This window comes from Triturus cristatus, chromosome 7 (assembly GCF_964204655.1).
Source record: "Triturus cristatus chromosome 7, aTriCri1.1, whole genome shotgun sequence".
Taxonomy (NCBI): Eukaryota; Metazoa; Chordata; class Amphibia; order Caudata; family Salamandridae; genus Triturus; species Triturus cristatus.
In genome coordinates, this window is record NC_140590.1 from 239,295,260 (window position 1) to 239,309,041 (window position 13,782).

The 13,782-nt window shown below is 45.8% G+C and overlaps 1 protein-coding gene across 1 annotated transcript in view; it reads right to left on the reverse strand.

Moving 5' to 3' along the window:
- The window catches only part of LOC146809305 (lactoperoxidase-like), a 193,112-nt gene that overhangs the window by 139,471 nt on the left and 39,859 nt on the right, over nt 1-13,782 (reverse strand). The window contains exon 7 of the mRNA XM_085614335.1: nt 2,951-3,080. Within this exon, the coding sequence (XP_085470461.1) occupies nt 2,951-3,080 (130 nt within the window). The remainder of the gene's footprint in view (nt 1-2,950; nt 3,081-13,782) is intronic.

Below are 13,782 nucleotides of genomic sequence, written 5' to 3' on the forward strand. Positions count from 1 at the left end.
GGAAGAGATAATGTTATGGCTGATTTCTTATCTAGATTTCCCTTACCTATAAAAGAGAATATTCAGGGTGAATGGGATGATTATCTCATTACTTTGGTTCATGATGAAGGCGCTATGCCTATTGAAAAGGAAGTTTTGGATAAAGAATATCTGAAAGAAAACACTTTGCAAGATGTACAAAATGATATTGTTAGAGGTTGGCCTGCCAAAACGTTCATTCGTCCTGAGTTAAAGTGTTTTTGGGAGGTAAGAAATTAATTGTCACATGTCAATGGTACTATTTGGAGAGGAGATAGAGCAGTCCCTCCTACAGGGCTAAGACGTACCATAGTGATGCATGGTCATGAGGGGACAGTGGTATTGTAACAACCAAATAGTCTGTGAAGCAAGGTTTTTGGTGGCCAGGGTTGGACATTTTTAGGAACGTATGGTTAGGAGTTGTGTTATTTGTGCCAACGCGGACAACTCTTTGAAAACATCGAGGCCCAACATGGGAGAGCATGCTATTTCTAATAACCCATGGGAAACCATTGCAATGGATATTATGGTGCCAGTTGGTCTCAAGTGCAAATATATTGTGGGGGCTATTGATGTACTTTCAAGATAACCAGTCATAAAAGTTGTGGATAGGGTAGACACAGATACTGTGTTTTCCTTCCTTGATGATGTGTTCAGCGAGGAAGGTTTGCCTGTGCTTAACATCACTGATAAAGGAGAGCAATTTTTACAGAATGATGTGAAGAATTATTTTCAGAGAGTAGGCCTTACACTTTGCACAACAGAGTGCTTAAAGGCACCATACAGATTGCAGGTGCGGAAAGTGAGAGGTGGGAAACACAAGTGTTATAAGCTGTGTGGAAGTATAGGACTACAACTAATGACATGACGAGATGTTCCCAATTTGAGATTATGAGGGGCATGCTACCCAGAATTAAAAGCAATCCTTCTTGGTTATTAGAGTCTATAGTAAAGTCCACAAATTTAGAGAAGGTGAGAGAGAGAATAAAGAGAACTCATGTTACCAACAAGCGCAGGTTTGACTTGAAAAAAGGGTCAAGAAAGGATCCTGTAGTTTGTAGTGGTATGCTTGTTAAGGTGAAAAACCATGGAGAGTGAGGAAGGGGGACAGTCAGTAAATGGAACCTTTTATTGTGAAGGATGTATTGAAGAATTCAGTGAGACTCTTGAATGGCAAAGTGTGGAATTTTGGCAGAATTGCTGTCCTGAAAGGGAAAAGAAATTAGCAGGAGAAGGAATGTACCAAATTCCGTGATAGTTTTGATGATGGTGGAAGTGTTTCAGACGATGTGATTCCACTTGGACAAACTGAGAATGTCATGACACAAGTATCCGAAAGTCATGTAGAAAATACTTTGGCACCAAGTGGTGATGATCAAGGTGGTCTCAATTCTTCTGACAAAGTTCTGCCCAAACGTACTGACAAGAGACCAGGGTGGATGTCAGATTTTGTTGCTAGTATTAGGAATAAGTTGTTTATTTAACTTAGAGACTGAGCTTTTCTCATTTTTGTTTTGTTTTATTGAAGGGGGAATATGTGTCGTGTATGTATCTTCCCACCCATCACTAACCTTTTATTCCATTTTGGAATGGTTGGGACCGTCCAGTGACGATTAGAGGACAGTTTACGGAGAGCTACCGATGCTGGCAGTCATGTAACTGGTGGTGTTTTTCTTCTTGGAATAAAGCCGTTTATATTAATCTGGCTCTGCCTCTACTTAGCACAGGCTTTTATATGGGATGTGCAGGCCCACATATAATATAAACAAATCACAAACAGGGTTGACTGATGTCTTGCTTACTGCAGGACAGCAGCGAAGAATTGAGGTTCTCATTGCCAGGGCTCACATGTTCTGATGCTGATGTTGTCCTTTGAATATCCTGTGGTGTCAGATTTGCAAGTTGAATGAAACTAACCTTCTACAGTGATTATCATAATAGCCTTTAAAATATATAGAGCCACACTTAGAAACAGGAAACACTGAGGATACATATAAATTTCTCCTTGTTGCTCCTCTGGTGGGGAGGTGCACAATTCTGACGCATTCCCAGCTCTACCAATGTTGTTAAATCCGGGAATGTGTCAGAATCTATGGCTGGATGCGTGGGAATACCCACGCTCCACCCATGGCACGTCTTCCTGCGGCAGGGTAACTCAAGGTAGTGATTTATGCTGCCTTTCGTTACTCTAGATTTATCAAGCTACTCAGGACCACACAAGGTGGCCTTGCGTGGCTTGATAAATCTCATTTAGGTTTTGCGTCACCTTATGTTGGGCATGGACGACGCAAAGTATTGATATATATGCCCCTACAAATGTATGATGTTACAACGCAAACATTTACAACGCATGCCTTTACAATGCAGTTTTTACATCACAACATCCTTTACAACTCATGTTTTTACAATACATTTTTAGAAACTACATTTACAACGCATTCCATTACAACACATACCATTACAGCACATATTACTTTTAGGGCCAAAGTAGGGTAAGTGTTGGATAGTGTAGGGGTAAAATATACTACTCCCACTTCATTGAGTGCAACAGTAGGGTAAATTTTGAATAGTGTAGCGGTAACAATTACTATTCCCACTCCAGTGAGTGCAACAGTAGGGTAAGTGTTGGATAGTGTAGGGGTAAAAATCACTATTCCCCATTACTTACCTTATAATGCACTGTAATATCATGCGTTGTAGTGACATGCGTCATAATGACATGCGTTGTAGTGACATGCGATGTAATGACTGCGTTGTAATGGCATGCGAAGTAAAGGATGTTGTGTTGTAATGACTGCGTTGTAAAGGTAGTGCGTTGTAATGACTGCGTTGTAAAGGTTGTTTCCCGCCTCTACAATTGAGATTTTTTAAACTAATGATAACTGCAGGTCACAAACAGGTTGCAAAAAGATAATTCTTCATGAGCTCTTACCAGTGGCAGGGCATGTCCAAAATACATCTTTCCCTCTTTCCATCCTCGAGGAAGAGAAATCCCATCTTCGTAATCTGCTGGAAGCCACCGAGCAAATGCTCTGTCTGCAGCTCCTAGCCAAGGCCTCTTCCTGAGGGACAAAAGGAGATAGCCTTGTTGGGTCTGAGTTCGTTATTTAGTAAGTCAAATACATCAAAGTCAATTCCAGGGCACTTGTAAAAGAGCGTTTTAGAAATAGGCACTCTTGTTCACATCAACAATAGGAAACCAGAATAGAATATAGGTCCTGTTCTAATAAGCTGGTAAAGTTCAAAATATTACCACGGCATCCCTCTCGAGTTACCTGAGTATCCTTCCCTCCTGGCGATGGAAGGCAGGGAAGGTGAAGTAAAGTGAAGAAATACAGTTTTAGCAGGTGAATTGGAAACACCAAACACGATTCATTAACAAGCATTGACAAAGCCAATTGGCTTTGTCAATGTTTTTTAGCTATGTTGTACAGAAGTCCTGCTGCTGTGCATGGTGGCTGGAAGCATAAACAAGCACTTGCAATGCAATAGGTCTCGCATTTGTTAAAATAAGAGGTGTTGGCATTAGAAATGACAATCTTTTTAACTTTTTCTTTTTTATATCAATGCCAATAGCGATGTGCAAATATAAATACTCAACTGCAAATAAAAAAACGCAAAAGTAACAGACATTGCCTTTTTCAATGCCAACAGCTCAAATGTAACAAATGCGAGACCTTTTGCATTGCAAATGCTTGTTTTAAATATTGCTGGGGCTGTTTCCCTGTGGCAGCAATCACAGACAGTTGTGTACTCAGGGCAGCACCTGTCTGGCACTAGTGACGCAACATTAATGGGCTGTCAGAAAGAGCCCAGACCCCTAAAAAGAGTGTCCACTGGCACAGATTAACCATGGGGCACAGTATTGCCTCCCTTGGACAGAGAGCGGTGTCACACATCAGTGGTGGTGCTGGTGGCGGGGTGGATGCAGGAGAAAGGTGGGCAGCATACAGGTGACCTTCTGGTGCTTTATCCTCTGAGCTCAGGTTAAGTCGAATTTAAGGTATTAACAAGCCAACTTTACATTTTATAGCTCATTTCAAGAGCGGTAACGTCATGGGGCCTTGCCCCCAGGAGGGGGGTGCGGTGTATTCTGGGTTTGAAGGTGTCTTTGTATCTCTGACACAGGGCGAGGATGATGCCAATAAACAGGGAGCTGTGTACTGAAAACTCACAAATATATCCCAAGTGGGTTCATATTCTCAGGGAAGATGAGGGGCTCGCTCAACCCAGGGAGGGGATATAATGGGACATGCCTGTGCAGCGGTGGCCACTCCATTAGAGCAGAGGAGTGCCGCCCCCTCTGCCACAACCATTAAATAAAACGATAATAAGACGGGTTTTATTATCATTTTATTTTAATCCCCTGGACCCGCGCCTAAGACTCTGATGAGTCTTGGGGGCGGATCCAGGGGATGACACTGCTGTTGGGGAACGGTGGGCACTCCCTTCTCTGCGCATGAGGGTTTGGCCGACCATCTCAGGCCAGCCAAACCCTCATGTGCAGTGAAGCTCTCTCCAGCCCCAGCTGCGTTGCTGGGGCTGGAGAAAGCAGGCACAGGCTCCCGGTCTGCATCAGGATTGGCCACAGTGCATTCTGGGAGTCTTTGCCCAGAAGATGGAAGAACGCCATGCAGCGGGATATGGAAGCGAACAGGTACATTTATTGTTTATTATTTTTTTACGTACCAAACCCTCCCCCCACCTCCTTCCTACTGCCGGCCTGCTCACCACTTTGGTAGGGGATGGGCCGCTACACTGTGCCTGTGAGCCGAATGTGGGTGGCAGCGCAGAAACTAGACAGGATAAAAAAAATGTGGTCTGCAAGATATCAATCAATCAATCATGTGTTTGTTAAGCACGACTACTCACCCGTAACGGTCTAAAGGTGCAGGATACCAGTCCATCAAGGAGGAGATCTATGGATGAGCCAAGTTTTGAGGTTTCTCGTGAAGATGGGGAGAGATGTTGTCTGAAGTGGAGCGGTAGGGTGTTCCAGGCTCTGGCCGTGAGGAAGGAGCAGGAGAGGCCTCCCGATCTGGACTTTCTGGTGCGGGAAACCATGGAGTAGGAAAGCTGGGCTGATCATAGGGTCCTTTGGGGTGCGTGGAGTTCGAATTGGCTGTTCAGATATGCTGGTCCGGTGTTGTGGAGAGCTTTGTGTGCATGGGTGGGAATCTTGAAGGGGATTCTGGCCTCGATGGGGAGCCAGTGGAGTGTGTGCATGTGCTGGGAGATATGCAAGTGTCTTTGCAGGTTGAGAACCAGTCTTGCGGCGGCATTCTGGATGTTTTCTAGCTTGCGGGTGAGGTTTATGTTTATTCCGGCGTAGAGTGCATTGCGGTAGTCAAGTCTGCTGGTGACGAGGGCGTGAGTGATGGTCTTTCTGTGCTCGAGGGGATCCATTTGAAGGGCTTACGTAGGAGGCGTGGGGTGTGGAAGCAGGAGGATGCGACGGAGTTGATCTGGCGGTCCATTTTGAGCTCGGAGTCCAGGATGATTCCAAGGTTGTGTGCATGGCCCGTGGAGGTGGGTGGGCTTCCGAGGGCGGGGGGCCACCCGGTGTCATTCCAGGCATCAAGATGTTGGCCCATGATGAGTACTTCTGTTTTGTCAGTGTTGAGTTATAGGCAGCTGTTTTTCATCCATTTGGCGACAGCTTCCCTGCCTTCTTGAAAGTTGTGTTTGGCTGTGTTAGGTTCGTTGGATAGGGAGAGGATGAGTTGGGTGTCGTCTGCGTATGAAACGATGTTGAGTCCGTGGGTTCTGATGATGAGGGCAAGCGAAGCCATGAAGATGTTGAAGAGCGTGCGGCTGAGGGAGGATCCCTGGGGACTCCGCAGGTGGTTGGTGTAGGGTCCGAGAGGAAAGGAGGGAGTCTGACTCGCTGCTTTCTGCTGGAGAAGAAAGAGTGGATCCAGTTGAGGACCGTGTCCCGGATCCCTGCGTCGTGGAGTCTGCGTGTTAGGGTGCTGTGAGAGACTGTGTCGAAGGCCGCTGAGAGGTTAAGGAGGATGAGGGCTACTGTTTTTCCTCTGTCCAGGAGGGAGCGCATGTTGTCTGTTGTGGCGAGGAGGGCGGTTTCTGTGCTGTAGTTTTTTCTGAAGCCGGATTGGGAGGAGAAGAGGATGCTGTGCTCTTCGATGAAGGTGGCGAGTTGACTGTTAATGGGTTTCTCGAGGACTTTTGCTGGGAACAGGAGCAGGGAAATGGGTCTGTAGTTTTTGAGGTTGGTGGGGTCCGCCGAAGGCTTCTTCAGGAGGGGGTTGATCTCGGCATGTTTGCAGTCGTTAGGGAAGGGGGCTTTTGCCAGGGAGCGGTTGATGGTCTGGTGAAGTATGGGTGCGATGGTGTCGGCGGCTCTGTTGAAGATGTAATGGGGGCAGGGGTCTGTGTGGGCCCCAGAGTGGATTGACTTAATCGTCTTTAGTGTGTCTTCAGTGGTGAGGGCTGTCCAACTGTCAATCGTTGGCTTTAGGGTGTCGGGGTGGCTGGTGAGGGTTCAGTGTGTTGGTTGTCTTCGTCAAAGTTGTCGTAAATGTTCTTGATTTTGTGGTGGAAGTACGAGCTGAGTTTGTTGCAGAGGTCTTGTGAGGGAGGGATGTCAGTAGACTCGCTGGTGGGTTGGGTGAACTCCTTGATGATGCTGAAGAGCTCTTTGCTGTTGTGCGCGTGTGTGGACATTCTGTCTTTGATCGCAGTTTTTCTCGTATCTCTGATGAGTTGGTAGTGGGTGTTGATGGCGGCTCTGAAGTTGTTGTGGGCTTCTGTGGATTTGGAGTTCCTCCAGGCCCTTTCGAGGCAGCGGCATGTGCATCTCGACTCTCGAAGTTTAGTGGTAATCCATCTGGCTTTCTTGGCGTGTGTGTTGTTTTTCTTCTTGAGCGGGGCTATGGTGTTGGCGCTGTCGGAGATCCATCTGTGCAGAGTATGGGCTGTGGTGTTGGGGTCGTTGTCTTCTGCGGTGGTTGGGGTGGAGTTGCCAGGTAAGGAGGTGAGCTGGTCGTCGGTGATTTTGGTCCAGTTTCTTCGTGGGAGTAGGTGCTGGTGCCTGTGGATGGTGGGTGCTCTGAAGGTGAAGTGGATGCATCGATGGTCTGTCCACTGGAGTTCGGTGGTGTGCCTGAAAGTGATGGAGTTTCTTGTTGTGAAATGGGGGTTGAGGGTGTGTCCGGCAGGGTGCGTGGGTTCGGTCACGATCTGGTGGAGTCCAATGTTGTGAAAGTTGTCCAGGAGGGATGTGGTGTTGGGGTCTAGTTGGTTGTCGAGGTGGAAGTTGTGGTCTCCCAGCAGGGTGTAGTAGTTGGTGGACGCGATGGCTTGCGGGGAGATGATGTTCGTGATGGAGTTGGTGAATGGTCCGCAGGGTCCGGGGGTCGGTAGATGAGAGTTACTAGGAGGGTGGTAGTAGGGCTGGCCTGTATCTTGAAATGTAGGTGTTCGATCAGGTCTGTGGGCTCGTCGGGGAGTGTGCTCTGCCGGATGGTGGATTTGTGGACGATGGCGACTCATTCTCCAGAGCAGGTGGGGCAGTCCTTCTGGGAGATCTTTTATCCTTGGGGATTGGCGGTGGCAAAGCCCAGTCCCGAGGTGGTGTTGGTTCAGGTTTTGGTGAAAAATGCTATGTCCAGGGTGGTGCTGTCGAGGAGGTCCCAGATTTCTGTGGCATGTTTGTGGAGGGATCGGACATTGAGGAGGATGCATTGCAGGGTCTCCAGTTTGGTTGTGTTCTTGCCGGTGGGTTGTGCTGGATCCGTGGTCCTGGTAGTGCTGCAGGTGTGCAGGCAGTGGTGACAGCTGAAGGGTCCATGGGTGTCAGCTGGTGATGCTAGCTTGCAGTTGTTGTTGCGCCTGGGTTGAGTATGTGGAGTGCCGCTGGGTTGTAGCATTGGCGGTGCGGAGTTCCAGGGTTCTTAGTGCTGGTCGCGGTCAGGTCCTGCACGGGCGCAGACGAGCTTGTCTTTGGCGCGCCATTAAGAAGGGGTCAGGGAGGGCTGGACAGCTAGGAGGCGGAAGTGGGGAGGGGAACTGGCTCAGACTGGTCGTGCTGGGGGGCCACAGGGGAAGCAGTGGTTGGAAAAATGGGGGAAAAGAAGCAAAAAAGAAGAGGGAAAATGATATAAAGAGTAAAAGGGTGAAAAGAATAAAAGGTAAAACAGAGCAGAAAGCAGAAGAAATTGATATAAAGAGTGAAGGGTGAAAAAGCTAAAGGGTGAAACGGGGCAGAAAGGAGAGGATGAAGGGGGCAGAAAGCTGAGCGAGAGAAGGAGTCAGAGGTCCACTGGACCACCAGGGATGAGGCTCAGGTATAACCTGCGGGTGGAGGAGGACCTCGAACACCAACAGTACGGGAGTGCAGGGGCTCAAGAGGGCCTCACTTAATGTTGGAGCTGCGAGGGTGGGAGAGCAGTTTCACTGACACTGAGTCAGTGGTCTTGCTTGCCTGTGCCCGCAGCAGCGGCCATTAAGTAGGGGTCGGGGAGGGCTGGACAGCTGGGAGGCGGGAGCGAGGAGGGTAACTGGCTCGGGCTGGTCGCGATGGGGTAGGGGCCGGGGGGCAGCAGCAGCAGGAAAGTGAGTCAATGGTCTAGACACAGACCTCAAAAGCTGTAGGGAGGCACAATCTTGTGGTCCTTTGCAGAGTACACCAATCACACAGCAAGCAGGCTTCTCTCATGCCACACATGCAGGGCGTGGTGAATCACCCCTGTTGTGAGCCACTGGACAGAAGTCACCAAGAGGGTCAGTAACACCTCTCTCAGTGGTGTAGGTACAACGGGCTGTGCCTATTACTACAATTGGCCGCCACCCATTGCACGCCCCACAGCCAGTTGATGTGGCACCAGACAGATTCTGTTCTCTCCAAAGCATTAAAAAAATGATAAATGGCCAGCTTTCAAGAAGTGCATTAGTAAACGCCAGATAAACTGTATATCCAGTGAGAGCTCACTAATTTCCTGATCAATTAGGTTGGAAAATGATTCACTCTTTATGGAAGGACAACACGCAAACAAGATGCAGCACAAGGGAAAACTGCCCTACAACTAATCACAACAAACAGATGCCAAGGGCAAATTCCTTGCTCAGGACTGGCACTCAGCAGCTGCTGCAAATTTACTTTGTTTTCTTTGTTTGAAATCACGTGCATTTGAACTAAAAACTTTAATTGCACAGTATTTATGCAACTTGGGAGATAAAGTTAAATCAAATTGAGTAAATGGTGCAAGGGAGTAGGCATACGTAATGTCTGGAATACATTCCTATATTTCTCTGAATCTTTTACATTTGTTCCCTGGATGTTCATCACTGGAATATTAACCACATTGGGATCAGTGGACAAGTAACTCTAACAGAGAACAAATATGTGCATTTTAAAGTCCACGTTCATTGGGGTTTCTTAGCGTTATATAATACATAATAGGTATTTTTTTTTATTGTTTTTAGTTACACCGTTAATGCAAAACAGAGCACTCTTTGAGGAGCGGGGCTTGGATAAATCTCACCAGGACGAGCAGTTGAGACCCGGACACCAAATTATGTGCTGAAGAGGTGCATAGGTTGCTTTAACCCATGGAGGGACATCAAATATTATACCTGAGCAACTACCTGCCACTCCAGCCTCCTATATATCCATATTCCCGCGTCTATGTTGGCTTTGCACACCTCTAGCTCCAGTTCCAAGTGGGGCCTGTTGCATGTTAGCATAAATGTTTTCTATCCTGTTCAAGATGTCAGCTATATAAATATGAAAGTGTGTAAGATACAGTTCTATCTTTAATCACTTCATTATTTAGTTTTTTAATCTGTTTATTTATGTGCATTTTGCATGCACTGGTTGGACCAGACCTAACTCCTCGCGAAGCTGCTGTGCATATCAGCCACCAGAATGCCATGTCACTCGCCTCTTCTCGCCGACACCTTAGGTCCAGCCACTTTCCGCTGCTCCGGGGACATCTCAGCAATCTGCACCTGGTTTGGCGTGTTGTAGTAGCCTTGGCTCATTTTTCTTGGTTTACTTTTACATTCGCTGGGGGTGCCACCCCTCTCCCAACACTGGGCCTCATTTATGAAAAATGACGCATCGCAGCGTGAAAACAGCATTGCGTCACTTTTCATTGCGCCTTCCTTGCGACATGCTCGTAGATTTCACTGCGTCACTTCTACGAGGCTTGCTTGTGTCAGAACGCCCACCCTGCATACAATATACCTGGCGCAGGTATAATGTGGCGCAGGGGTTTACAAAGTGACGCATCTACCTAGATGCGTCACTTTGTAAATATGACGCAACATGGCGCATTTGTTTCCCTGCTGGTGCATCACATAAAGTGAAGCACCAGCGGCACAAAAGTGACGCAAGGGCTCATAAATATGCCCCACTTTTTTTTTTAATGCAGTTTCATATAGAACAATCTCGACCCGCAGGTATGAGAGTGCTTTACATGAGCACTCGTTGCATCACTCTTACACACACACACGCCATAGAGCACCTATCCTAAAGACCTCAGCGGAGTGGCCTTCATGTCAGCGTTACTAGGGGCTGGGTGCTGTCAGCATTAGAATCAAAGCCTACGTTCAGCTGCCTAACTGTGCTTTGGCAGCGTTTCTTTGCGTGCGCCTCCTAGATTTCTTTATTAGCATTTCAACAACATATGCCATTACTGAAAGAAGTGCTAATCGTTTTATAAAATAAGCAGAGTGTGAAATAAGTAATACACTTCCACAAAAATACTTAAACTGTATCCTGAAATATGATATGATTGAGTTGGGCTTCAAAAAACAAAATCATGTTTTTCTTCGTTCTGCTTCCTACATTTACCATTCTGCAAGTTTGCAAGTTTTTAAGTCATCCCAGGGAGAAAAGCCCACTCATATGTAAATCAGAATTCAGATTCCTGTGTGACGTTTTTATAGTGATCTCCAACCATGTCCAATATCATTTATTCAAGGTGCTTTGCATTACACCGTTTATCTTCATTTTATGCTTTTTGTGTGCTTATAGCCTGTTCAAAAATGCATCTCATTTGGGCTAAAGCAGATGGTGTCCGTCTTTTAAGGTATAAATGTGACTAAAGACAAAACTGTAGTTTGACTTTTCTAAACACATGCTATATAGGTGTGATGGAGCGCCATGTTATTCTGAAATTTGTAGGGGTGCATCATAATCACTGTTAGTCCGCACCCATATATTTAGTGGATCCATATTAACGTGTGACTTAGAAATGTAATACTAAAACCGTCTTATAATTGTGCAATTAGAAATGTAATCATGTCATTTATGAAGCTCAATGTAGTGGTCAATTGAAAATGTATTTTTCATAGACAATGCATAATGTTTGGTTTTCGTATACTGTGATGCATTAGGTTTAAACGTGCACCATATTAAAGTCTGCACGTGTAGTTTGCTTATTCATATATGAAGTGTAGTGACACCCATGCTTATAGAGTGTTTCTAGGAATGTGTGTTTAAATGTGTAAAGGCCTAACCGCATAGACGTTTAAGAGAAAGGCCTGTTCGTTTCTTATGCTAGCTAAATATTATAGGCTGAAAATGGTTTCCCTTGGTAAGGCTTGGGGTTTCAGAGACGTTGGAAAATCTCAGAGAAGTGGAAACTTTCTCGTTCTCATGTTTCTGTTGCAGGTGCAAGGACACCTAGCTCGTTAGAGACTAACCCTTTGTTTCAGGAGTTAGGATGGCATGAGAAGCCAACATGAGAGTAGACTGGAATGCAGGGATGATACTTTCGGTGGAGAAGGTGCCTGGGACCCAAGGACGAGCAAACCGTTATTGGATGAGAGACAAGTTTCAGTGGAAAAATACTGGAAGAAGACCTGTTTGGAGAGGTGTGCCGAAGGGCGTGTTCTATGTTTTTGGGATTTAGAATTAGGGACAGTGCCCCGTGGGTTGAGCAGTTGAGGTTTACATGGGAAGCTAGAAGGAGCATCTTAGAACGAGCTCTGACAAGTGAGTGCACTTCTAAGGAAGTCTTCACTTCTGACACCTTTTATCCTCTTGCTTGGAAAAATGCTAAGTAGGGATGTCACTTTAGAGGTAGAGTAGGGATAGACTAACTGATTTTCTTTTTAGGGTAATGACTTCTAACATAGAGATTGGAGCCGTTATTGCTTGTCTCATGCTACTGGAACTGACCATTATCCTTATTCTGAGTCGGATGAGACTCCTTCGTAGATTCTTCTTTGTATTAGTGCCCATTTATTTTCTTAACCTCGTGCTGAGGTGCTTGTATGTGCAGTTATTTTTGGCTTTGTAATAAACCCCTAAAAGTTGAAATCTGGAGTTAGTGGTCCTTTCGAGGTTAAATTCGATTCGATTGGTTATGTGTTGAAAATTAGATTTCCTCCCCTGTACACTATTTAGCAGATAAAAAGATCCTGGCGACCTGAGAGTATTCTTGGTGATGGTATGACAGATAAGAATCCGGCTTTATCAGGTGTTTTGCAAGGTATGGTACACTGCGTGAATTTGTGCTTGCTGCAGGCAATGTTTGTGGTATAACAGCTAATTTAGTAGTAAAAATTCCCCATTAAACAGGCCCACAAACATCCCTCAAAACAGCGCTCATGCTGAGCTTTCTGACCAGCCCATCAGGCACTGGCTGATTGCGCTATAGGCCAGCCCGACCTTGCATGAATTTTTATATACAACATTGTATCAAGCCAAAACATTGATAACATAGTAATCACAAGCATTTGCAAGAGTTTGAGCTATTGGCATTGTAAATGACAATGGGGCATATCAACAAGGGCTTTATCTCTGCTTTTTTGGCTTTAAAAGCCAAAAAAGGAGAGATAAAACTAGCGCCCTATCAACAACAGGGTGCTAACACGCAAATTTGCATGTTAGCACCCTTTTACTCTACGCTACCCCTTGCATCTCCAATGAGATGCAAAGGGGGCGTTCCAGAGTAAAATAATAGGAGAAATGTCGCTAAGCGACATTTCTCCTATTATCAAGAATATCGCTAACCCCGTTAGAGACAAAAAAAGCAGCGCTAACCGCGGTTAACGCTGCTTTTTTACGTCTGGTATTTTTCTGACTTAGCCATGATATCCTATGGAAGGAGGATATCATGGCTAAGTTTTCCTGTCCCTATCAACAAGGTAACGTGAGATTATCGCTGGGTTTCCAGCGATAATCTCACGTTAGCCTGTTAGCGTGAGGATTTTTATCGCTATTGAGATAAGCGTTGCTAATAGCACGCTATCTCAGCGATAAAAATTCACGCTAGCCGGCGATAATTATCCTAGTGCTAAGTGCGCTTAGAGATAATTATCGCCGGTTGTTGTTGATATGCCCCAATGTCTTTTATTTATGTGTTTTTAAAAACTGCAAGCGGTGCGTAAACAGTAACTTTCTACTTATACTCCTTGCTTACAAAAAGCAAGGCTGGAAGTAAAATAGGCTCAGTTACTGCCAGCCTTGCTTCTCGTAAGCAACACTTATAAGTACAAAGTGCATGTTTACTCACCGCTTGCATGTTTTCAAAACACATACATAAAAGGCATTGTTATTTACAATGCCAATAGCTCAAACTCTCGCAAATCCAAGACCTATTGCATTGGAAATGCTTTTTTAAATTTCTAGTCAACAACCAAAGGTCCACATGACCAGAAGCACAATCTAATAGATGACTACGCTAGAGTTCTGAGATAGAAGAAAGTGCGTCAGATCAAAGTCAGAGCTTTAACCTGTCCCATGTGGTGTTGGAGTTATGCCCACCCACCTCCTGATCCACTTATTGGCTG